The 25,367-nt window shown below is 45.9% G+C and overlaps 1 protein-coding gene and 1 pseudogene across 3 annotated transcripts in view; both read left to right on the top strand.

Moving 5' to 3' along the window:
- The window catches only part of RHPN2 (rhophilin Rho GTPase binding protein 2), a 57,389-nt gene that overhangs the window by 8,518 nt on the left and 23,504 nt on the right, over positions 1 to 25,367 (top strand). For all 3 annotated transcript variants that reach the window (XM_019940989.3, XM_073795757.1, XM_073795758.1), the window contains exons 2-4: positions 5,361 to 5,476; positions 20,009 to 20,137; positions 22,802 to 22,877. In XM_019940989.3, coding sequence (XP_019796548.1) covers positions 5,361 to 5,476; positions 20,009 to 20,137; positions 22,802 to 22,877 — 321 coding nt within the window. The remainder of the gene's footprint in view (positions 1 to 5,360; positions 5,477 to 20,008; positions 20,138 to 22,801; positions 22,878 to 25,367) is intronic.
- LOC109550832 (translationally-controlled tumor protein-like) lies at positions 1,049 to 2,767 on the top strand (annotated as a pseudogene).

The following is a 25,367-nucleotide window of genomic DNA, read 5'->3' as shown; positions in this document are numbered from 1 at the left end:
TAGTGGACAGACTCTCAACTTCACTGTAAGACTTGTGGACAGTGACCCTAGAGGCAAGGACAGTTCATTTGTTCCCCCCAATCCCTCCCCACTTCCCAGGCCAGGCAGGCGTGACAGGTGCTGCCTCAGTCCTGGGCACAAACCCTCAGTTCAGTTTGGAGCAGCTCTACATCCTGTTGTGAACCAATTAAGAACTAAGGTATGGCTGAGGACTGTGGGTCCCCACTAGCAGAGAACCCCTGGCAGGGGCCGGTGGACAGCTAGCAGCCTCTGGTGATGCCAGGGGGTCTTTTGGACAGTCTTGCCCAGATTCATCTCTCAGGGCTCTGGGAAGTTTCCAAACAGCCCTGCGGGCGTTTCTGGTGTTTCCAACAGGTCTGGCATTCCTACCTGTCAGTAAGAAGTAATGTAGTTTGCGGTCCAATTACTCAGTCAAATCTAATCCTAAGCATTCCTATGTCTTATCTGGAAACTTGACCCTACATCTGTGGGCTGGTTAGGGTGTAGTGATTCCAGGCCAGCCAGAAGTTGGGTGAAGTATGGGAGCAGGAAAAAGTTCTTATCCGTGAGAGGGAATGGCTGCGTAATCTTAGCTCTGGGAATGTATGTAAAGGAGTTAGTTATTAAGGCTTCTCTGTAAAATAGAACACAGCCTTGGTGAGCCATGTAATTTTAAGTCAGATTGAGCCATCCCTTCGTAGTAATTTTAGGACGTGGAAAGGAAAGAGAGTGACAATTACTTTAGCCCTTTACTATTAAGTTATCTTAATATTAAAGACATTTTAATCTTAGATCTGAAAAGAGAGAATTAGTTTTCTGATTTTTATTTTAAATCAGGGATCATTTAATGGTTTGAAAGATGTTAATTTTAAGACTATTCCAGCTCAGATTCTGAATATCTGTGTAATTTGAATTTGGGCGGCTGCATGGGGGACAGGTGGGTGGCCACCTGCTGGGATGGGAGAGTGAAAAATCTTTGTGGAAGGAGAGATGTAACGTATTTCTGACCCTCTAGTCTAAAGGCCACTGATATGGGAATGCCTGAGAAGGTTGGGGCTGCAGAGAACCCATTTCTTCTTCCTTGGGGTCAAGGCCATGGATGTGGCTTGGGCAGAGGTGTGGGAGGCTAGGTATGTGTGGAGCTGTGATGGCAGTGACCAAGGCAGTGACGTAGAGAGAAAGGGCAGTCCCCTCACCAAATACTGTCCACCAGCCACTCCCAGGGTGTGATTACAAGTCCGTCAGGGCGGAACCGAAAGATAAGCTTCAGAAAGGAATGGAGCGTTCCCTCAGATCTCTGGGCTTCTACCTGCTGGGGTGGGAAAAACACTATTAGGCTAAAAGGAAATTTTTTGAATCACTTTGCTGTACACCTGAAACTAACACAATATTGTAAATTAATGCTACTTTAATTTAAAAAAAAAAAAAAAGCTTTTCCACCTGCTCCCCCTTCCCCCCCGAGCGCCGCTCCGACTGCACCACGCTCCCTCTGAGCTCCGGGCTCCTACTAAGCTAGTGCCACCGATGTCTCCCTCCATCATGATCATCTACCGGGACCTCATCAGCCATGATGAAATGTTCTCTGACATCCACAAGATCCAGGAGGTCTCGGACGGGCTGTGTCTGGAGGTGGAGGGGAATATGGTCAGTAGGACAGAGGGTAACATTGATGACTGCCTCCGCTGAAGGCCCCGAGGGCGAAGGTACCGACTGCACAGTAATCACTGGTGTGGTTATTGTCATGAACCATCACTTGCAGGAAACCAGCTTCACAAAAGAAGCCTACAAGAAGTACGTCAAAGATTACATGAAGGGCTTCCCTGGTGGCGCAGTGGTTGGGAGTCTGCCTGCCGATGCAGGGGACGCGGGTTCGTGCCCTGGTCCAGGAAGATCCCACATGCCGCAGAGCGGCTGGGTCCGTGAGCCATGGCCGCTGGGCCTGCGCATCCGGAGCCTGTGCTCCGCGACGGGAGAGGCCACAACAGTGAGAGGCCCGCGTACCGCAAAAAAAAAAAGATTACATGAAGTTAATCAAAGGGAAGCTTGAAGGACAGAGACCAGAAAGAGTAAAACCTTTTATGACAGGGACTGCAGAACAAATCAAGCACATCCTTGCTCATTTCAAAAACGATCAGTTCTTTATTGGTGAAAACATGAATCCAGATAGCATGGCTGCTCTGCTGGACTACCGTGAGGATGGTGTGACCCCATATATGATTTTCTTCTAAGGATGGTCTAGAAATGGAAAAATGTCAATGAATTTGGCTGTTTGGATCTATCACCTGCTCGCCATAACTGGCCGGCTGCCGCTTTTCATCCACACAACACCAGGACTTAGACAAATGGGACTGATGTCATCTTGAGCTCTTCGTTTTGATGTTGATCTGTTTGGAGCGGAGGCATTGTTTTTGAGAAAAAAAAAATGTCATGTAGGTTGTCTAAAAATAAAATGCGTTTAAACTCAATTTAGAGAATGCCTCTTAGTTTAGTATGTAATATCTAAATCCATCCTGTGTAGCCTTCCTGGAGAAGCTAGAACCTGGTGGTAGACCACTACTAGAAAGCATAAGACCATCTTCAGATAACTTCCACAGTGAAAACCACTTCCGGGACTTGGAATATACACAAGAATCAACAGTGATTCAGTTGAAGTAAAGGGAAAGACCATGCTCATAGCAGTGCCAACATTTGAAGTGGATTTCTTACACATTTCATCACCTACAAATGGAAGTGATTAACTCTGGAAGAAATTACCAAAAGAATAAAAAGAGACTAACACAGTTGGAAGAAAAAAAAAAAAAGAGGATGGGAATTCCCTGGCGGTCCAGTGGTTATAGGACTTGGCGCTTTCGCTGTGGTGGCCCAGGTTCAGTGTCTGGTGGGGAATAAGCTCCCGCAAGACGCACAGCTAAAAAAAGGAAACTCTTTTTCTGATTTTAAACTTTTCACAATGAAACACTGATTGTAATCTAAATACCCCAGGAAATAATGAATAGAGAACACAGACAATTCACTGAAAAAGCAATTCAAGTGATCAATAATATATGAAAAAAAAATGTTTATCTTCACTAATAATCCTTGCAAATTGGGAGCATGGGATACCTGTTTTTTGCATATCAATTTGGCAAAGATTGGAAATAATACTTTAAACTCAACAGTAAAAAATAACCCAGTTTAAAAATGGGCAAGGAGGAGGCTTCCCTGGTGGCGCAGTGGTTGAGAGTCTGCCTGCCGATGCAGGGGACACGGGTTCGCGCCCCGGTCCGGGAAGATCCCACATGCCACGGAGCGGCTGGGCCCGTGAGCCATGGCCACTGAGCCTGCGTGTCCGGAGCCTGTGATCCACAGCGGGAGAGGCCACGACAGTGAGAGGCCCGCGTACCGCAAAAAGAAGAAAAAAAGGGCAAGGAGGGAATTCCCTGGCGGTCCAGTGGTTAAGACTCTGCGCTTCCACTTTAGGGGCGAGGGTTCGATCCCTGATTGGGGAACTAAGATCTCGCATGCCCTGTGATGTGGCAAAAAAAAAAAAAAAAAAAAAAGTTGGGCAAGGAATCTGAATTGATCTTTCTCCAAAGATACATAAATGGCCAATAAGCACAAGAAAAGATGTTTAACATCATTAACCATAAGGGAAATGCAAATCAAAACCACAGTGAGATAGCACACATCCTAGGTTGGCTCTAATAAAGACAATAACAAGTATTGATGAGGATAGGGGTAAATTGGAACCCTCGTCTAGTGTTGGTGGGAATGTAAAATGTTTTAGCCGCTTTGGGAAATAGTTTGACCTCAAACGGTTAAACATAGAACTAACCATATGACACAGTAGTTCCATTCCTAGATCTATAGCCAAGAGAAGAAAGGAAAACATACATCCACATAAAAACTTACACACAAATAAGCAGCCCTATTCATAAGAGCCAACAAGTGAAAACACCCTCAAATGTCCATCAACTGATGAATGGATAAATGAATGTTCATATTGATTGGAGTGTTAGGGACAAAAAGGAGTGAAGTACTGATATGTTCTGCACCACGGAGGAACCTTGAAAACATTATGCTGAGTGAAAGGAGCCCATCACGAAAGACTGTATTCTGTATCATTCCACTTAAGTGAAATGTCCAGAATAAGCAAGTCTATACAGACAGAAATTATCAATAGACTCGTGGTTGCCTAATGCTGTCGGGGAGAAGGGACAGGAAATAGAGAGTACCTTTCTTTGCTGGAGGATAATTGGGCTGGTGCTAAGGGGGAGGAGGGGGCTTAAAGAGGTTAGACGCCCTGTAACTCAGTCCTAGAAATATACCTTAAAGGAAAAACTTGAGGTTTACAAAGATTCGTGTTTACAAATATGCACCAAATAATTATAGATAATAGCAGATACTTGGAAACAATCTGTCTGACCATAAGGAAATGGTAAATCCTAAAAAAAGGCAACATTATGCGATTATTAAAATCATGGTTTTGAGGAGCACTTCATAACAAAGAAGCACTTCTATCACTTCATGATAAAGTGAGAAAACATGATAGCCTATGTGTGCTACTGTGCAGAAAAGGGTTAACATGGCAGACCTGAGGCTGCTTTCCTTAGGAAGACCTGCTTGCAAGGTTGGCCCCTGCCTGGTCTCTGGGAGCTTGGCCCTTGGAGTGTTCCTTTCATCCCCTAAGTGATGAAGTTGGCTCGCTGTGTCTAAACTAATGGCGAAAACCATGTGGTTTGCAATGAACACCTGCTTTCCTTTCGGCAGCCTGGAATTTTGGTATGTGCTAGGCAGAAGGTGCCTTTGTGATCAGCCCCTAATAAAAACCATGAATTTGATTTTCTAATGGGCCAACCTGGGCAGTGACACTGCATGCATGTTGCTGCATTTTTGTTGCTGGGGGAAGGGTGTGCTTTGTGTGACCCGTCATAGGACAGAGAAAGCATAAGGAAGCCTGCACGTGGATTCCTTCAGACTCTACCTCTGCTTCCCTATGATCCAGCTATGTATCTTTACTAAACTGCTGTCATAAATCTTAGCTGTTGAGTGCAACTGTATGCTGAGTCCTGTGAAACTCCAGACATGGGGCTGGTCTGGGGAACTCCCTACTCAGCCACTAATGTGGAAAGTAACCATATGCATATATTGTAAAATAGGTGGGCAGGAAAGAAACCAATCACAGTGGCTGTTTTGGAGTTGTGTTATTAGGACTGACTTTTTAAATATTTTTCGTATTTTATGTATTTTCCATGTTGGAAAATATATTACTTTTACTTTCAGAAAAAATGAGTTTTTAAAACATTTTCTGTTGTATTAGACGTTTGTCATCATTTTTAGAGTGGCTGACCTCTGAAGGGGCATCTCTTGTTTTCCCTCAGGGTTGCAATCCCCTCGCACAGACTGGCCGGAGCAAACTGCAGAACCAGAGGGCTGCCTTGAACCAGCAGATCCTGAAAGCCGTGCGGATGAGAACGGGAGCGGAGAACCTTCTGAAGTAGGTGTCTGCTGGCTCTACCACCTTGGCTGGGAGCCCGGACTCTCCTGAGGCCTGTCCATCTATTTCCTAAACTCCCAGGCCTGCCCAGCTTCCTCTCTCAGCTCTTGGTTTTAGCTTTGAGTTTCCTCCTCCTTTCTGGCACCTGGAGCGGGCCCTGTCTCGCCTAGAGCTTGGTTGTGTCAAAGAGAAGTATTTTACACAGCCTGTCTGTGTGTTTGGGATAGAAGGGCGAAGGGGGAAGTCCAATGATCTGATTCCTGTTTGTTTTCCCTGCTTTCTTTGGGACCTGTTTTCTCTACTGCGTAGCACTATGCCTGATCTAGAATCACTGCTTGCTAAATATTTGTTGAATGTATAGAGAAAAGAAAGGCAACACAACATTGTAAATCAACTATACTTAGGTTAAAAACATTAGATTTGAAAAAATAAAAAGGGGAAAAAAAAAAAAAGAAAGAGAGAAAAGGAAGGCAGAAAGGAGGGAATAGGAGCCTTTCAATTGCCAGCGTCCATCTTTAATGAGAGGGGCCCAGTACAGCTCTGGGCTCTTGGGGCACTCATTATTATTCTCTGATGGTAACATAGTTACTTATCAATCATAGAACTCACAGAGGCCTTACCTGTAGGCAGCTCTAAGCCCTCCCCACACCCTTCAATGCAATGCAAGATGATGTGGCAGCTTCCTCTTGTTTACAGAGTTCAGACTTCTTCAGAGCTCTAGGGGTGACTCTTGCCAGCCCCACGCTGCCTTCTGCACTGGGTATGGAGGCAGGCAGTATGTCTGCTGCCCGGCTAAGTGAGACAGATGCTTCCTGGAGCCTCAGAAAGACATGTGGAGTGTTTGCTGGGACCTGGAACCTGGAAACCTGGCAGGATATGGATAATGGGTGTTCCCAGTAGGTCTGCTTCACTGTTGAAGACCTTAGGGAGCCCTGAGGCTGATTGGAGGCTGTTGGGAAAAACAAATACACCAAACCAGGTGGATTGGTAAAAAAGCCACAAGACTCTGGTGGTCACATACATGTACGAACAGTGTGATCTGCTCTTCCATATGGGCCGCTCACCCGAGCACTCAGTAAAGACAAGAGGAGGTTTCTCACCATGAACTAGGAGTAAATTCATGTCTGAATCGGTCTGTATTTGTTCGTTAGGAAAGATCTCTGAGGTGTGAAATGGGGGAAAAGAGAGACGCAGGACAGCATGCCCTGCGTATGTGTTTAAAAAATACGTGCATATGCTTTTGTGTATGCATAGACTTTTTCCAAAAGGGGCGAAGAAAAAGCTGTTAGTAGAGTGGGCTCTTGGGAGTAAGAGCAGGGTTGGGTGGGTAGACGTGACTTGTCACTTTATCCTTTCAGTGTTTGAATGTTCTTTTAACAAAGTGCGTGGATTACTTTCATGCATTTTTATTGTGAAATACTGCAAAGGCCTAGAAGAATAATATAAGCAACCCACTGTCCCTGGGTCAGGAACAACAGTGCTGTGCCTGTGTTGGTTTTGTTGCTCATGGACTAGCAGAGGATGCAAGTCCTGGGGTGGCCAAGTGTCTGGGAACCTCTTCTCCAGCTACTTCTGTAACAGGGTGGAAGGGAGGCTGTTCCTGGAGCAGACTGGGGAAAATACGGTAACATTCCACCTTTTGAAACGACTGACCGTGTCCCTGTCCCCAGAGAAGTTTGGACATGGGAGTTGTCAGGTCTGCTGCACAGCGGGCCTCAGCGGCCAGTACAGCTCGAGAGAGGCCCCCAATTTTGTTTGTTTGTGGTTTTTTTTCTTTGGCTGCAGTGGGTCTTTGTTGCTGCGCGTGGGCTTTCTCTAGTTGTGGCGAGCGGGGCTACTCTTTGTTGCGGTGCGTGGGCTTCTCATTGCGGTGGCTCCTCTCATTGTGGAGCACGGACTTTATGCGTGTGGGCTTTAGTAGTTGCAGCACGTGGGCTCAGTAGTTGCAGCGGGCGGTCTCTAGGGTGCGTGGGCTTCGGTAGTTGTGGTGCATGGGCTCAGTAGTTATGACTTGCGGGCGCTAGAGTGCAGGCCCAGTAGTTGTGGCACATGGGCTTAGTTGCTCTGTGGCATGTAGGATCCTCCTGGACCAGGGATCAAACCCATGTCCCCTGCACTGGCAGGCGGATTCTTAAGCACTGCGCCACCAGGGAAGTCCAAACCCCCGATTTTGGGAAGTCCTGCCGTGTGCTGAGCTTGCTGTGCTGAGGACGCTGCAGGTGTGGTCCCCCTGGTGTGTTTTGTGGCCTTGGGTTTTGGTTGACACCTTGCCAGGCCAGCTGTGCGGCCGAGGGGGCAGGTGGGCAGCTCTGACCCTGTGCCTGTCCATTCACGCAACAAATGGATTTACTGAGCACCTACTAAGTGGCAGGCCATGTCTGAGATGTGAGGGGATAAGGCCGCAAGCAATTCAGACGAGGCCCTGCTTTCCTGATGCTTAATCTCTCGTAGGGGAAACCGAAATACACAAGCAAACAAATCCACTCACGTCAGGAGGTGATGTTTTCTAGGGCACCGATGAAAGGGAAATGTGATAGAGGCTGATGCAGTGTGATGTGGCCTTGGAGACGGAGGGTGGTCAGGGAGGCCCCCTCTGGCCAGGGCACTTGGCGTTGCTAAGGTGGGGCCTAGGGCGGTTTTGTCTGTCTTGCTCTGTTAATGACACCAGCAAACAGCCTCTCTGAGGCTCATTGTCTGGTCAGCAGTTGTTGAGCTGGCGGGGTGGGGGTGGAGTGAGGTTGTTAATGATTCTTGCAGTGACCTAAAAGCTCAAAGTGCCCCTCTCTTGGGAATGTTGTCAGAGGAAACCCTAAAGGTATTTATTAATCTGACTTAACCGGCACCAACGGTTTCCCGAAAACAAATAGGGCGTGTAGCCGAGCCCAGCTCTGGCCCGTGAGTGTTTCTGGGTGGCCGATTAGGTGATTGTCCCTGCCAGCAAAGGGTAGTTTCAGTCATAAACCGGGCCCTGCCGTCCTGTCGGTCTGTTTTCAGGTTCCTAAATGTCCTACTGTTGCTCCCTGATAAAGGCAGAGCCGTTGGAATGTTTGGGGGAGTGGGCGTTTGGGAAAATGTCCCCCCAAATGCAGGAACGTGAGGATCCCAGTCCTTACCTGCATCGGTCAGGGAGCTTTGAGTCTGGGCGGGTGCTCTGAGGGGCCTGGTTTCCTACCCCTTCGAGGCCTTCTTCTCCGATCCGTATCGGCCAAGAGTCCATGAGCTTCCTGGAGTCTGATTAGGAAGATATCAGATATTTTCAATGTGCTTTTTTAGGCTAAGCAAGGATAATATTCTCTCTCTTTTCCTAGCTCCCTTCCCTCCCTTGAGAAAAGCTGGGGTAGGAACGTGATGATGTTTCTGAAAAACAGATGGTCTCTGTGAAATTTAAAGCAAGTTGCCACATAGTTCAATTTTAACTAACTGGTTCTTTGAACAAGGGTGGGTCATTTAATATCTTTGGGCTTCAGGTTCCCTTCTCGGGGCCAGGTGCGCATGGAAAAGAGTGAAGGGGGCTGGGACTGGTGCTGTGATGCGTTAGGGAGTGGTGGGGACTGCAGTAAAGAGCAGAGCATATGCTCTCTGGAGGGGGGGCAGCTACAGTGTGGCCCATAGAGGGGGCAGGGCCAGGGTTGCCAGATCGTCAGTTTTGCTTTGTTTTGTTTTTTTCAGGAGAAGAGAGAGAGATCTGACTTTTGTCCCCTTTTTTATCTTCTGATAGTTGAATTTTAAAATATCGGCAACTAATTCAAGGGGGAAGAAATAACACCCTGGGAATCAAGTGAGCAAGTCCCGTGGACTTCCAGTTTGCAACTTCTGGACCAGAGGGTCGTGAAGTTCTGGGACAGGGGTGCCCTGGGGTGATTTGGGCTGTATGAGAGTGACTTGAGGTTAATGACCGCTCACACTGTCAGTTCTGAGAGGGGCTGGTGTCTGGGCAGTGGGGTGTACGAGCCAAAACCTTGGGGGCCTGCACCAACTCTGAGGCCTGCCTTTCTACACTGAGAGATGGGCTGGAAGCAGGTATCCTGCCAGACCGGCTGATCTGCTGCCTTAGCCAGGTGGCCACATGAGGGCACTGGGCAATACTTGCTCTAGCTTTCCTGAATCCCTGGCAGAGCAGGATTTGGGGTCAGACAGATTAAGGCCAAACTGTTCCAGTAAGGTCTGTGAAGCTGGTACAAGCCTGTGTTGCCTGTCAACAAGCCTGTTCCTGGAGGGACAATTTTACTAAAAGACTTGAGAGAAAAATTACACTAAAATAAATGGAGATTCATGGGTCAGAATGCAAATTCATTTACATCTTTAAGACAAAACATGGGGATGTTAGAGAAGTTTTGGGCTCGGGGCAAAGAAACCATACATCCCATGGGGTGTCTATGGTGGAAAAGGTCTCAGAGGCTCCAACTTGAGGGACATGCCTGGATGTTGTCAGTGGCCTCAGGAAATCATAGACTGTGGCCTTCTTTTTCCTGTTCACATATGGTGGCTTTATCACTCAGAGTAAGTTGGACACCTTTTCATTCTTTTTTTCTTTTTTTTAAAGTTTTTTTAAAAATAAATTTATTTATTTATTTTTGGCTGCGTTGGGTCTTCGTTGCTGCACACGGGCTTTCTCTAGTTTTAGCAAGCAGGGGCTTCTTGTTGCAGTGCACGGGCTCTAGGCGTGTGGGCTTCAGTAGTTGTGGCACGCAGGCTCAGTAGTTGTGGCTCACGGGCTCTAGAGTGCAGGCTCAGCAGTTGTGGCGCATGGGCTTGGTTGCTCCACGGCATGTGGGATCTTCCCAGACCAGGGCTCGAACCTGTGTCCCCTGCGTTGGCAGGCAGGATTCTTAACCACTGCACCACCAGGGAAGTCCCACCTTTCCATTCTTGACTTTTGCAGTATGTGTATGCTCTTTAGGAAAAACCCAAGGGAGACGGCCTCTCCTTGGTGGTCCAGGCCAGAAGGAGGCCGTGGAGAACATGGGCAGGGAGACCCTGGGCAGGAAAGGGCTGAAACACCCTACTGCCTCATCCTGGTCGGTCTCAGGGCCTCTTTTGGCTGTAACATCAGTTATCAGACCACAGGGGTTTCAGAGTAGAAGCGTACCCAAGTGAAAGCTGAGAAAACCCATGTTCTTCCAAAAAGGCCCCTAGAAGGGATTCATTTTCACCCAGAAAGGCAGCCCAGGTGCAGAGCACCAGTACTGAGGAGCCCGAGGTTCTGGTCTTCATCCCTGATTTGGGCCAGCTCTTCCCCCAGCTGGGGCGCAGGGGAACTGGGCACACCCACCGTGTTGAACCGGTGGCACCTCATTCGAGAAGCCCCCCTACACCAGTGAATCCGTGAGAAATCATGACCTGTACTAGGAACAGCACACGTTCTAGGCTTCCGTTCTGAATCAGCGTTGCACCCTAAGGTCAGCATTGTGGAAACCCACCCTGAGAGCCCCACCTGGCTACCAGCTTTTTCCGGAGTGACGCATGACTCTCATGAAGAGGTCCATGTCCGAAGAGCAGGTCATTGATTTGTTGCAAATCCTAAATCTCAAATTGTTGCCAAGTCTAGAATAAGTAGCAGATCCGTATCTAGAGGTGGGAAAATCAGGAGTTGGCATATTTGGAGGTTCTCCAGGTGTTTGGGTGGGGGTCTTAGGGCCTCAATTGTCATATTTAAGCTGGACCCATTCTGTTGCTGAGAACCAGTCACACCCCCCCATACCGCAAACCCCCAGCCCCATCCCCGACTCACACACCATTGCTTCTAGAGAGTGGTCTTTACTCTGCCCTTTTTTCTTTCATCAGCTGAAATTGAAAGCCTCCACCGTGTGGAAAGGACAATGTCAGGTTCCAAGAGAAACAGTAGGAAAAGGTCTTGTCCCTCCAGGAGTTATAATTGTTTGTCTTGCCTCACTCTAACATGTATTTGAGGCACCCTGACACACTCGTACAGCATGTAAGATTAAAACAGGAGCGAGTGAGGATATGGGGGCAGGAGGAAGAAGATTAAAAGAGATTTAGCTGGAAGTAAGGCTAGTACACGCTACAAGCTCTTATATCCTCTGTTAGATGTGGGCCATGTTTGTCTCTGAGTTTTCCGGCAGGCAGTAAGAAGGGAATGTGACCTGGAACACATTTCATACCCATTAGCTGGAAGCAGACCATTTGCTAAGAAGAAGTTGTTCCCAATACCGAGGGCTGGGAGGATTTCCTCCCTTGTACCCTCGTAGACTTTATCAGCTAGTGAATCAGTCATGTTCTCAATAACATCTCTGTAGCTCAGGTTTTACAAGGGGCAGATTGTGAACCACGGTGTGTAATGAAATCAATTCAGTGGGTTGCTGTGGTATAATAAAAAATAAATATTTGGTCTTTGTGCCTGGTTCCTGGCACAGTGCACCTAAAACCCTTGGAACCTCCTGCATGTCTTTTGTATGCTAATGCGATGACACCTGATGGGGGTAGGGGGCCTTCAGGAGGGGGAGCTATTTGCCAGAATAGACCAAGCCTGTTTAGAGGGTTGGAACTTTCAGGCTCACCCCTGGACTTCTGGGAAGGAGAGAGGGGCTGGAGATTGAGTTCAGTCACCAGTAGCCAATGACTTCATCAATTATGCCCCGGTAATGAAGTAATGAAACCTCCATTAAACCCCTAAGTGATGGGGAACTTCCAGGTTGGAGAACACATCGAGGGGCAGAGAAGGAGGCCTGCCTGCAGAGGGGATGGTGGCTCCTCTCCCTCCTCGGCCTGTGGATCTCTTCCACCTGGCTGTTCCTGAGCTGTATCCTTTAAAAATAAACCCCAATAAATGGAAGTAAAATGTTTTCCTGAGTTTTCTGGGTCATTCTACTGAATTTTTTTTTAACATCTTTACTGGAGTATAATTGCTTTACAATGGTGTGTTAGTTTCTGCTTTATAACACAGTGAATCAGTTATACATATACATATGTTCCCATATCTCTTCCCTCTTGTGTCTCCTTCCCTCCCACCCTCCCTATCCCACCCCTCTAGGTGCTCACAAACCACCTAGCTGATCTCCCTGTGCTATGCGGCTGCTTCCCACTAGCTATCTATCTGTTTTACGTTTGGTAGTGTATATATGTCCATGCCACTCTCTCACTTTGTCACAGCTTACCCTTCCCCCTCCCCATATCCTCAAGTCCATGCTCTAGTAGGTCTGTGTCTTTATTCCCGTCTTACCCCTAGGTTCTTCATGACATTTTTTTTTTCTCTTAGATTCCATATATATGTGTTAGCATACGGTATTTGTTTTTCTCCTTCTGACTTACTTCACTCTGTAGGACAGACTCTAGGTCTATCCACCTCACTACAAATAACTCAATTTCGTTTCTTTTTATGGCTGAGTAATATTCCATTGTATATATGTGCCACATCTTCTTTATCCATTCATCTGTCGATGGACACTTAGGTTGCTTCCATGTCCTGGCTATTGTAAATAGAGCTGCAATGAACACTGTGGTACATGAATCCTTTTGAATTATGGTTTTCTCAGGGTATATGCCCAGTAGTGGGATTGCTGGGCCGTATGGTAGTTCTATTTGTAGTTTTTTAAGGAACCTCCATACTGTTCTCCATAGTGGCTGTACCAATTCACATTCCCACTAGCAGTGCAAGAGGGTTCCCTTTTCTCCACACCCTCTCCAGCATTTATTGCTTCTAGATTTTTTGATGATGGCCATTCTGACTGGTTTGAGATACCTCATTGTAGTTCTGATTTGCATTTCTCTAGTGATTAGTGATGTTGAGCATCCTTTTATGTGCTTGTTGGCAATCTGTATATCTTCTTTGGAGAAATGTCTATTTAGGTCTTCTGCCCATTTTTGGATTGGGTTGTTTGTGTTTTTGTTATTGAGCTGCATGAGCTGCTTGTAAATTTTGGAGATTAATCCTTTGTCAGTTGCTTCATTTGCAAATACTTTCTCCCATTCTGAGGGTTGTCTTTTGGTCTTGTTTATGGTTTCCTTTGCTGTGCAAAAGCTTTGAAGTTTCATTCGGTCCCATTTGTTTATTTTTGTTTTTATTTCCATTTCTCTAGGAGGTGGGTCAAAAAGAATCTTGCTGTGATTTATGTCATAGAGCGTTCTGCCTATGTTTTCCTCTAAGAGTTTTATAGTGTCTGGCCTTACATTTAGGTCTTTAATCCATTTTGAGTTTATTTTTGTGTACGGTGTTAGAGAGTGTTCTAATTTCATACTTTTACACGTACCTGTCCAGTTTTTCTAGTGAATTTTTGAAACTGAGAAGGGGGTTCTGGGAACCTCTGATTTGTAGCTGGTTGGTCAGAAGTTCAGGTGCCCTCCCCCTGCCCCCACCTGCTTGCAACTGACCCCCGAAGTGGGAGCAGCCTTGTGACACTGAGCCCTTAACCTGTGGGGTCTCTTCTAACTCTGGGAGTTGGTGTCAGAATTGAATTGAATTATTGGGCACCCAGTTGGTGTCAGAGAATCAGAAATGGAGAGTTTCAAACATTATTGTTTTAAAAAAAGAAGTTATTAGAGTTCGAACAGAATATCTTGGAGAGCATCACATGTACGGCCGAGTATGGTTTTGTGAGACTTTTGTTTTTGGGGGCGGGAGGTGCATGTGTGTACCGTGCTGTGATATAAATGCATTTCTTACTGGTGATCGTGCCCTTCTCCAAAAAAAATTCCCAAACCAATGACATTCACCAACTGAGCTTCCAATATCTCCTTGCCTGGCTGGGGAGTCCAAACATGCATGTGTGAAAACTTACTGGGCAGTGAGAGGGCAAGTGCCACGCTATCTGCAGCCAGGCCACAGCTGCTCTTTCTGAGGGGGCATAAGCTCGTTGGTTGGTCATGGAGAACGAGCTGAAGCAAGGGAGGGGGAGAGAGGGAGAGAGAGAGAGAGAAGGGAATATATATGCACCACGGAGAGAAACTGTTGGGCCCAAATATGTGCAAGGCAGGGGAAGCCCCAGGGGAGAGGGCCAACTGCAGGAGAAGTGGTTTAGCGCTTTGCTGTCTGGAGGAAAGGTGGACAGGTGGTGAGCAAAGCTGGCCAATGACAGGTAGATGGATTTTCATCAGCTGAGGAGGAGAAGGTAGTCAGGTACTGTCTCTCTGGCTGGCTGGAGCTCTTGGCTGGTGACCCATTTCACGGATGAGGACAGTTCTGGTACCTGGCCTGAGCCATGGCTGAGGACTTGCCAAAATGGTTCAAGGAAATGTGCTCAGCAAGACCTGGCTTAGACCTGGGTTTTTACTGGGGTTTATTTTTAAAGGATACAGCTCAGGAACAGCCAGGTGGAAGAGATCCACAGGCCGAGGAGGGAGAGGAGCCACCATCCCCTCTGCAGGCAGGCCTCCTTCCCCGCCCCTCGATGTGTTCTCCAACCTGGAAGTTCCCCATCACTTAGGGGTTTAATGGAGGTTTCATTACTTCATTTCCGGGGCATAATTGATTAAGTTATTGGCTACTGGTGATTGAACTCGATCTCCAGCTAGCACCTGTAAGGTCTTCGAGTAGGAGGCAGAACCTCTGCTTTGAGAATTTGGGTAAAGTTTGTTTCTCCATCCTGCTTAACACTATTCCATTCAACGGATATAGCACATTTTGCTTATCCATTTGCCAGTTAGATATCTGGATTCTTTCTACTTTGGGGGCTATTAGGAATAATACTACTATAAACATTCACACTCTTGTCTTGGTTTGGACATATGTTTTCATTTCTTTCGTATAGATTCCTAGGAGTGCAATTACTTGGTTGTATGCTAAGTTTATGTTTTAACATTTTTTGAAACTACCCAGCTGTTTTCCCCAGTGGCTATGTCATTTACATTCAGCAGTGCATGAGGGTTCTAGTTTCTCTATACATCCTCACTAACACTTGTTATTGTTTGTCTTCTTTATCATAGCCAATCTAGTAGTTGTGTATTGGTATCTTATTATGGTTTTAACACGCGTTTCCCTGTTGACTAAAGACTTTGAGCATCTTTTCATGTGTGCTTATTAGCCATTCATAGAACTTCTTTAGTAAAATGTTTATTCAAATCTTTTGCCCATTTTATGAGTTCAGTAAAGTTGCAGGATACAAAACAATATACAGAAATCAGTTGCATTTCTATACACTAATAATAAACTATCAGAAAGATAAATTAAGAAAACAATCCCAACACTCCTACAGCGTTGGTGAGTCTGTAAGTTGGTACAGCCACTATGGAAAACAGTATTGAGATTCCTCAAATATTAAGAATAGAATTGCCGCACGACCTATGTACTCCACTTCTGGATATTTATCTGAAGAACACAAAAACACTAATTTGAAAAGATATATGTACCCCTATGTTCATTGCAGCATTATTTACAATAGCCAAGATATGGAAACAACCTAAGTGTCCATCAATGGATGAATGGATAAAGAAAATGTGATACACACACACACAAACACATACACCATGGAATATTACTTAGCCATAAAAAAGAATGAAATCTTGCCATTTGCAGCAACATGAATGGACCTTGAGGGCATTATGCTAAGTGAAGTAAGTCAGACAAAGACAAATACTATGTGATCTCACTTATATGTGGAATCTAAAACAAAACAAACGAAAACTCCTAGGGACTTACCTGGTGGTCCAGTGGCTGAGACTCCATGCTCCCAATTCAGGGGGCCCAGGTTCGATCCCTGGTGAGGGAACTGGATCCCACATGCCACAACTAGGAGTTTGCATGCCACAACTAAAGATCCTGCGTGCCACAATTAAGAGATCCCGTGTGCCGCAACTGAGACCTGGCACAGCCAGATAAATAAATAAATAAATATTTAAAAAATAATAAAAAAAAAAACAAACAAAAACCCCCAAGCTCATAGATACAGAGAACAGATGGGTGGTTGCCAGAGGTGGGGGCTGCAGGGGAGATGAAATGGGTGAATGTGGTCAAAAGGTACAAATTTCCAGTTATAAAATAAGTCATGGGAATGTGATGTACAGCATAGTGACTATCATTAATAATACTGTACTGTATGTTTGAAAGTTGCTAAGAGAGTAGATCTTAAAAGTTCTCATCACAAGAAAAAAATTCTGTCACTAAGTATGGTAACACGTGGCAAATAGACTTATTGTGGTGATCATTTTGAAAATATACAAATATAGAATTATTATGTTGTGTACCTGAAACTAGTATAATGTTGTATGTCAATTATAATCAACTAAAAAAAATCTTTTGCCCATTAAAAAAAATTGAGTGGTCTTTTTGTTATTTAATTAACAGAACTCTTTATATATTCTGGATACAGATTCTTTATCAGATATATAATTTGCAAATATTTTCTCCCAGTCTGTCTTTTTTCATTGTTTTATTTAGATGGTATCTTCTGAAGCACAGAAGTTTTTAAATTTGTTGAGTCCAGTCAATCGATTTCTTTTTTTCTTTATGTGCAGTTTATTTATTTTTTATTTTCTATTTTTTTTGGCTGCGTTGGGTCTTCATTGCTGTGCACAGGGTTTCTCTAGTTGCGACGAACGGGGGCTACTCTTTGTTGCAGTGCACTGGTTTCTCATTGTGGTGACTTCTCTTGTTGCGGAGCATGGGCTCTAGGCACGCAGGCTTCAGTAGTTGCAGCAAGCAGGCTCAGTAGTAGCGGCACGCAGGCCCTAGAGTGCGCAGGCTTCAGTAGTTGCAGCACGTGGGCTCAGTAGTTGTGGCATGTGGGCTCTAGGGCATGCAGGCTTCAGTAGTTGTGGCACACGGGCTCAGTAGTTGTGGCTTGTGGGCTCTAGAGCACAGGCTCAGTAGTTGTGACACACGGACTTAGCTGCTCCACAGCATGTGGGATCTTCCTGGAGCAGAGATTTAACCTGTGTCCCCTGCATTGGCAAGTGGATTCTTAACCACTGCGCCACCAGGGAAGCCCTCAGTTGCTTCTTTTATGGATTGTGCTTTTGGTGTGTAGCTAAGAATACTTTGTCAGACTCAAGGTCATGAAGATTTTCTTCTAGAAGTTTTGGAGTTTTTGCTCTTTTACTGAGGTCTCTGATCTATTTTGACTTAATATTTGGTTTGGTGTAAAATTTAGATTGAGATTTATTTTTTGCCTATTGTGCAGAAAAGAGTTATCATAGCCGGCCTGAGACGGCTATCCTTAGAAAGCCCTGCTTGCAAGGTTGATGTTTGGCTGGTATCTGGAAACTTAGATTTCAGGAGAGTTCCCACCGTTCCCAGAACTGATAAGAGGAGCTTGCTATACTTAAACTATTTGCACAAACAATGTGGTTTATATTGAATACCGCTTTCCTTCTAGGAGTCTTGAATTTTGGAACATGCTAGGCAGAGGCGTCTACCTGACCAGCCCCCAGTAAAAACCCCAGTGAGCTTCCTTGGAAGATAGCATTTTCACGTGCGTTGTCACAACTGCTTGCTGAAGGAATTTAGCATGTCCTGTGTGACTCCTTTGGGAGAGAGGACACTTAGCACCTGTGCCTGGTTTCCTTCAGACTTCACCCCATGCACCTTTCCCTTAGCTGATTTCGCTTTGTGTCCTTTTGCTGTAATAAATCAGAGCAATGCATACAACTATATCCTGAGTCCTATATCCTGCAAGTTCTCCTAATAGATCACTGAGCCTGGCGGTGGTCTTGGGGACACTGACATGCCTAGGGATGTCCAATTGCTTCAGCATCATTTGTCAGAAAGACTTTTTCCCCCTTGAATTTTCTTGTCACCTTTGTCAAAAGCAATTCACCATAAATGTAAGGATGTATTTCTGGATTCTGTTCAGTTCCATTACCTTTCCTTATGCCAATACCACATCTTGATTACTGAGGCTTTATAGTAAGTTTTAAAATCAGATAGCATAAATCCTCTAACTTTGTTCTTTTTCAAACTTCTTTGGCCCTTCTAGGCCCTTTGCATTTCCATATAAATTTTAGGCTCAGTTTGTCAATTTCTACTAAAAAGCTTACTAGCGTTTTGATTGGAATTGCTTTGAATTGATAGATCAATTGGAAAGAATTGACGTCTTGACAATAGGGAGTCTTCCAATCCAAAAACATGAAATGTCTCTCCATTAAATATCACAGCAATGTTTTGAAGTTTTCAGTGTACAAGTCTTGTGCTTCTTTTCTTAATTTTATTCCTAAGTATTTTAATCTTTCTGATACTATTTTGAGTGAAATTTCATTAATTTCATTTCATTTCAAGATTGCTCATTGCTAGTATATAGAAAAAAAAATTGATTTGTATATTTTGAATTGTATCCTGTGACCTAACTAAATTTATTAGTTCCAGTATTTGTTTTGTGGATGCCTGGGGATTTTATACATGCAAGATTATGAGAGCTGTGAATAAAGACAGTTTTACTTCTTCCTTTCAATCTAGATGCCTTTCATTTCTTTCTTTATTTTATTGCTGCTGGCTTGAACCTCCAGTATGGTGTTGATTAGAGGTGGCATAAATGGACATCTTTGCCTTGTACCTAATCATAAGGGGGAAAGCATCAATCTTTCACCATTAAGTATGATGTTAGCTGTGGGTTTTTGTAGATGCCCTTTATCAAGTTTTGTAAATTATCTTTTATTCCTAGCTTGTTATGGATTTATTTTATTTTATTTTATTTTATTTTATTTTTTTGCGGTACGCGGGCCTCTCACTGTTGTGGCCTCTCCCATCGCGGAGCACAGGCTCCAGACACGCAGGCTCAGAGTCCATGGCTCACGGGCCCAGCCGCTTCGCGGCATGTGGGATCTTCCCGGACCGGGGCACGAACCCGTGTCCCCTGCATCGGCAGGCGGACTCTCAACCACTGCGCCACCAGGGAAGCCCCTTGTTATGGATTTTTATCATAAATCTGTGTTGGACTTTATCACCTGCTTTTATTCCTGCATCTGTTGAGATGACAATTTATTTTTTGTCTCTTATTCTGTTGATATAGTATGTTACATTAATTGATTTTCGGATATTAAGCCAACCTTGCATTCCTGGGATAAATCCCACTTGGTCGTGATGTATAATCCTTTGTATATGTTGCTAGATTCAGGTTGCTAATATTTTATGGAGGATCTTTGCATATGTATTCATGAAGCATATTGATTGGTTATTTTGTTTTCTTGTGGTGTCTTCCTCTGGTTTTGGATCAGGGTGATATTGGCCTCATAGGATGAACTGGGGAGTGTTACCTCCTCCTCTATTTCTCATCCATTTCCTTTTAGGGGGAAAATTTATGGTCTCTTATGGGTGACTAGGAGCAACTCCTTTTTCTCTTCTCAAGGCTAATTCTTACAGAGTGGTCTTAGCATTCATGTCAGGCAGCTCAGTGTCATTGGCTATATCCTAGGTCCATTTTTTTTTTTTTTTTCTTTTTTTTTTCCTAGGTCCATTTATTGGCAGGTGTGGCTCAACATGGGGCAGGTGCCCAGCATCCCTGAGACACCTTATCTGATCACATATGGCTCCTCCGTCTGCAGGCAGACCCTCAGAACTTCCCTATGGGGACAAGGGTTGGGGTATCTGCTCACCCGGCAGCTGGGATGCTTGCTGAGGATGCTTCTCTCCCCGCTCTCTTTGAACAGAGCAGCCACGAACCAAAAGGTACGGGAGCAGGTGCGCCTGGAACTGAGCTTCTTGAACTCAGACCTGCAAATGCTGAAGGAAGAGCTGGAGGGGCTCAACATCTCGGTGGGAGTCTATCAGAGCACAGAGTAAGTGGGGGCAACACTTCTTTTGGATACTTTCTGAGCCACAGAACATGCCTGCATCAGGGATGGTGCACAGATAGGCCTGAGGGTGCGGCAGACCCCACTTTGATCCAATTTGGGGTTGAGCAAGGTGTAGGAATTAAAGGGATGAACCCATGGAGTTTATTGGAAATACCTGGCCAGTTGGACAAGAAGGCATTTATTTGTCCTGGGGACACACGGGACATAGTTTTACAGGAGAGCTACGTGGCTGGGTCCAGGCGGGGAGATGGCGTCTCTCAGGTGGCCTGGGTGGTGGCTCTGTCATAAAGATGCCCTGGAAGGGCGGCTGTGGTTAGCTCTGAGAGCCAGCCTGCCAGATGGGTCCCAGGAAGCCCTGCCTTCTTCCATCAGCCTCAGCACACGGTCTGACTCTGGGTCATTCTGTTGAAAAGAGTACAAAAACATAAAAACTGCCTTTTATATCAAAGATGATGAGACCTTTGCAAGTTCCCTGAGGAGACAGTATGACTGAGACACTTTGGAAATGTCCCCCATTAAATATTTGAGAAACAAATGTTCTAATTCAGAAGCATCCCTCAGGGAGTGTTTATAGGAGACCAAACGTTGAGGTGTGACCTTCAGAAAAGCTCAGAGAGTCTCTCACCCCAAGGTGAGCTATCTTGGAAAGAAAAGTCCATCTTTAAGAAGAAATAACTTTGAGGGGACTTCCTCGGTGGTCCAGTGGTTAAGGCTCTGTGCTTCCAATGCAGGTGTCGTGGGATCGATCCCTGGCAGGGAACTAAGATCCCACATGCCGCGTGGGGCAGCCGTAAAAAAAAGAAAAAACTTTGAGCTCTAAAGAACAGTTTACATACTTTTCTGTGTGGGGAAGTGGTACTTCTCAAAAGATAAGGGAGTCCCAGGGGAAACCCAGTCAGAAAATAATTCCCTGGATTAACAGAATGAAAATGTTGGGGAACCTTGAGTCACCTTTGGAAGGTACTTTTCCTGATTGTCCCCAATCCTCTGCACTGTCCCCGAGGTGTTTTTCTGAGTCACGTGTGAAACCTCTTCTCCTTTGGTGACTGTCCGTGAGCCAGCCCGTGTGTCCTGCCTCGCTTACCTGTGGGCTCCCAGTGCAGTCTGACACCTAATCAGAACAGTCAGTGCACAGCTCCCCCCAGCCTATGCTCTGGTATTAAATTCCAGTGTTTTGCCCAAAGGTCAAAGTTCCTCCAGGAGGCAAGGCCGGGCCAAACTTTGGTGATAAATGTAGGATGTTTCATATTCCCCCCTCACCATACAGAAGCACAGGGCTGTCCATCACGAGGGTGTTCCCCAGAGACATGCAGTTAAGGCCCCTGTGTGACCACGGTGCGGCTCTAAAGTGTCCGGTCGGTCCCCTGTGCATTGGGAAGAGGGGAGAGAGATGTGCAGATGCATAATGACACCTTGCATTTCCATCAACCCCTCTTCCTGTTTTCAAAGCAGATTGTTTTTTTCTCAGCACGGTTGATTTTTAAACATTTCTATGAGGTAGGCAGGGAAGAAACAATCTCATTGTGCAGATGAGAAAACACAGGGAAGCCGGAAGTTACGGAAAAAGTTATATTAGCGCAAAGTGGAGGGCGGGGCGCCCTGGCCCGGAGGCTTCAGGACGCTGGCTGCTCCTGGACAGTCACAGGGAGAGCCAGCCCCGTCGGGGTCAGGCCAGGAGCACGCTGGGGCCCAGAGGAGGGCAGCACAGCCTGTCTTCATCTCCTTCTAGCAGGATCCAGCTTTCCCTCAGGAAAGGGCTTTGGGGAAGCTATACACCCCGCTGGGGCTCGCCTGCTTTCAGCTTAGCCCTGTTGTTTTCTGTCCCCCACAGAGGCAGCTTCAGCTTACAGCCTATTGTCCACTCACCCTGCCTGCATTCCTGGCCTCCTCCCCAGGCTGGGCTGAGCAACCCCAGGAGGTCTCCTGTTACAGGTCTGGGAGCGAAATCCCTGTTTGCAAAACATAGCTGAGCCCCATTCACTTCCTGTTAGCTCTGCCCCTAAGGCCACTCCCAGGGCGACCTGTTGGGTAACCAGCTGGTGAGTGCGGGGAGAGGAGGTGGAGGGGAAACAGCCAGTCAGGGTCTCCCACCCAGGGCTGGGAGCCAGGTGCGCTTAGGTGTCAGATGGGGCCCCTGCCCTCAAGGCCTTCCCTGTGCTGGGGATGGGATGCCTAGAGGGATACACCGTATAGGAGGAGGCCCTTGAGAGCCCAGAGTTGGAGGGCTGCAGGGGAGATGGGACCCGCTGCAGTGAGGAGAGGCGGAGGGGGGTGGGGGTTGGGTGGAGCTGGTGGAGATGCTCCAGATGGTGGAGCAGTGGGCACACCAGGCACAGCCCCGGGTGCACAATAGGTTCTCAGCACAGTTACTCAAAGAAGTGTAGCGACTGGAGGGCTAAATCAGGGTGGAGCTGGTAGGGCCCTCATGTGTTAGGCTGGGTCGTTTAAAAGTTGCCGGGGACTGGGACCAGTTTTGGAACAGAGATGGGGACGTGACCCAAGTGGTCTTTATGGAAAATGAACTGGTGTGTGCTAGCTTGGCGGGGGAGAGCGGGTGGGGACCTGAGCTGGGCTGCTGGGGGAAGGCCGGGGGGTGCAAAGTGGCCGGGATACGGATGTTCACGTACCTTGCTGTGTTCCTTCTAGGGAGGCATTTACGATTCCCCTGATTCCGCTTGGCCTGAAGGAAACCAAGGACGTTGACTTTTCAGTCGTTCTCAAGGTAAATCTCAAAGCGAGGGGCACTGGACTCACTGTTTAAAAGGGAAATGTAGAAGTTGTGTATCCCTTGAGAGTGGCCTTAGGCTCAATGTGCCAGTGTCAGTTGATTTCTGCAGGGTGGCCTTGAGCCCCCTCAGAGCCTGTCCCGTCCTTTCAGATGCTCCCTTTCATCTGGTCACTGAGGCTTCTGGGGAAGGGGTTGGAAACCTGGGCCAGTCCACCCCAGGTCAAAGAGGGTATATAACCAATTTAGGCCACGTTTTTGGAAGAATAGCCAAAGTTTTTGTCCCTCAACATTTTATTGTGAAAATAGAAAAACTGAAAGAATTTGACGGTGAACCCCTGTATACTCACTACCTCGGTTCTCCCGTGAACATTTTGCTGTAGCCACTTTATCACGTATTCGTCCATTTATGCATCCCTGAATCTATACATCAATCCATTTTATTTTTTGATACATTTCAAAGTAAATCAGGGAATTTCCTGGCGGTCCAGTGGTTAGGGCTTGGCACTTTCACTGTCGGGGCCCGGGTGGAATCCCTGGTCGGGGAACTAAGATCCCACGAGCCACGCAGCTTGGCCAAAAAACAAAAAAACCAAAAAAACACCAAAACAAAGTAAATACTTGAATAGCTAGAGTTTATGGATCCCGCTGCTCCCTAATTCCTGGATGTCTACCTTCTCTTTTCTTTCTCTCTCCCCCTCTTTCTCCCTCCCTCCCTTCTTTCCTTCCATCTTTTTTTTTTTCCTTCCAATAACAACCTTCTTGAGATATAATTCACACACCGCACAATTCACATCTTTAAAGTGAACGGTATCTGGCCTCCCCTTAGCCAGTGTGTCCCTGGCAAGCAGCGTTACTCGTAGGCCCATCTGTGTCTGTCACTGTGCAGGGTGCTGTTGAGGTCACAGGCCCTGCCTTTGGATCCCGTGGTTCAGTAGGGGATCCAGGTGGGAAGTGGAAGATGTGTTTTGATGGAGCCGCCCAGAGATGCCTTGGGGCCAGGAGAGGCCTCCCGGTGCCTGGAATGCTTTCCTCTTCCTCCTTGCCCCACATCCATCATTCTGAGTTGTACTGACTCACCTCAAACTTCCACTTAGGAGGAGAAAGTGGCGATGAGGTGGAAGGTAGTGCCTGTCTCTGAGCTTTCCAGCACAGGCATGGTGTATAGGAATGAATCCCAGCGTCGTGAAAAATGCTTCAGAGAACTTTGTTTCTTTTCACAGTAATCCTGCTAGTTGACTCATCTCGGACTGCTTTTAATTTAGAAAAGAAAAAAATGATGATATGGCATTTTGGGCCCTACACAATTTGTCCTTTTAAAAAGCAATTGGTTAATGCTTCAGAAGCCTTTGCACTTGACCTCCAAGCTCAATCAGAGACTGCGTGAGTCCCTTGACATATAAGCCCTTTCACTCATGGCCTTGTGGACTGCTGCTTGTTTAAATCCAGGTCCCGGGCCCTGTGAGTTTGGGGTTTATTTTGGAGTTTAAGAAGGGACATTGGTAGTCTTCCTGGATGCAGCATTGTCAAGGATTTTATTTTCTGGGTAGGAAACAATCCAACATGGCAGTTTTTCACAGGTCCCCTGAACTGTTAGATGTGACACTTGCCACAGGTCTGTGAGACTCCAGACAATGCTTATGTCTGTGGAAATGTTTTAGTTGCTTTTGTAGAATAGTTTCTTTTAAGATTTAGTTTGTTGCTTGGTGCCAGAGCTGCAAGAATGCAGGCATTTGGGGGTGTGGAGTAGGTGAAGGAGATTAAGAGGTACAAACTTGCAGTTATATAATAAGTAAGCCAGGGAGTTATAATATACAGCCTAAGGAATATGGTCACTAATACTGTAATAACTTTGGTGATAGATGGTTACTAGACTTGCTGTAGTGATCATTTCATAATGTATGCAAATGTCAAATCATATGTAATACATCTGAAGCTAGCATAGAACTGTAGTCAACTATGTTTCAATGAAACAACAAAAAAAAGACATACTTAGAACCACAAAATGTCTGAGTTTGGAAGGAATTGCAAAGGTTACCAAAAAATAAAGATAAAAATAAAGAACACAGGCATTTAAAAGGTAGACTCTTGGAGAAACTTGGGAATTCCATGGGCATCTGTAAGGATCCAAACATGTCATGTGCTGAATTCACATTAAAGCCAGTGGGGGAAAAAAAATCACATGTTGTGGGTATGGCCAAGTGCTATTCAGCTGAGGCTTCCAGCCATGTCATTTTAGCCTAAAAAGGACTCTACAAATGTCAGTCATACAAAAATGAGAATGTTGGGGGATGTTCTGTTTTTCCTTCCACATTTGTCCTTGAGAGTAACACAGACAGGTGCCACAGAAGAGTTTGGCGACTGAATTAGGGCAATTCAAGTTGTCATTCAAATCTGTGTATCCATGAGATGTTTAATGGTCATTGAAGCTTCATGGTCTGATTTTTTTCTATTTTAAATAAATGGACTTTAAAATGACTTCACAAA

The sequence above is a fragment of the Tursiops truncatus genome, chromosome 19 (assembly GCF_011762595.2).
Source record: "Tursiops truncatus isolate mTurTru1 chromosome 19, mTurTru1.mat.Y, whole genome shotgun sequence".
Lineage (NCBI taxonomy): Eukaryota > Metazoa > Chordata > Mammalia > Artiodactyla > Delphinidae > Tursiops > Tursiops truncatus.
Note: the sequence above shows the minus strand (reverse complement) of the source record. Positions and strands in the feature narration are given on the sequence as shown.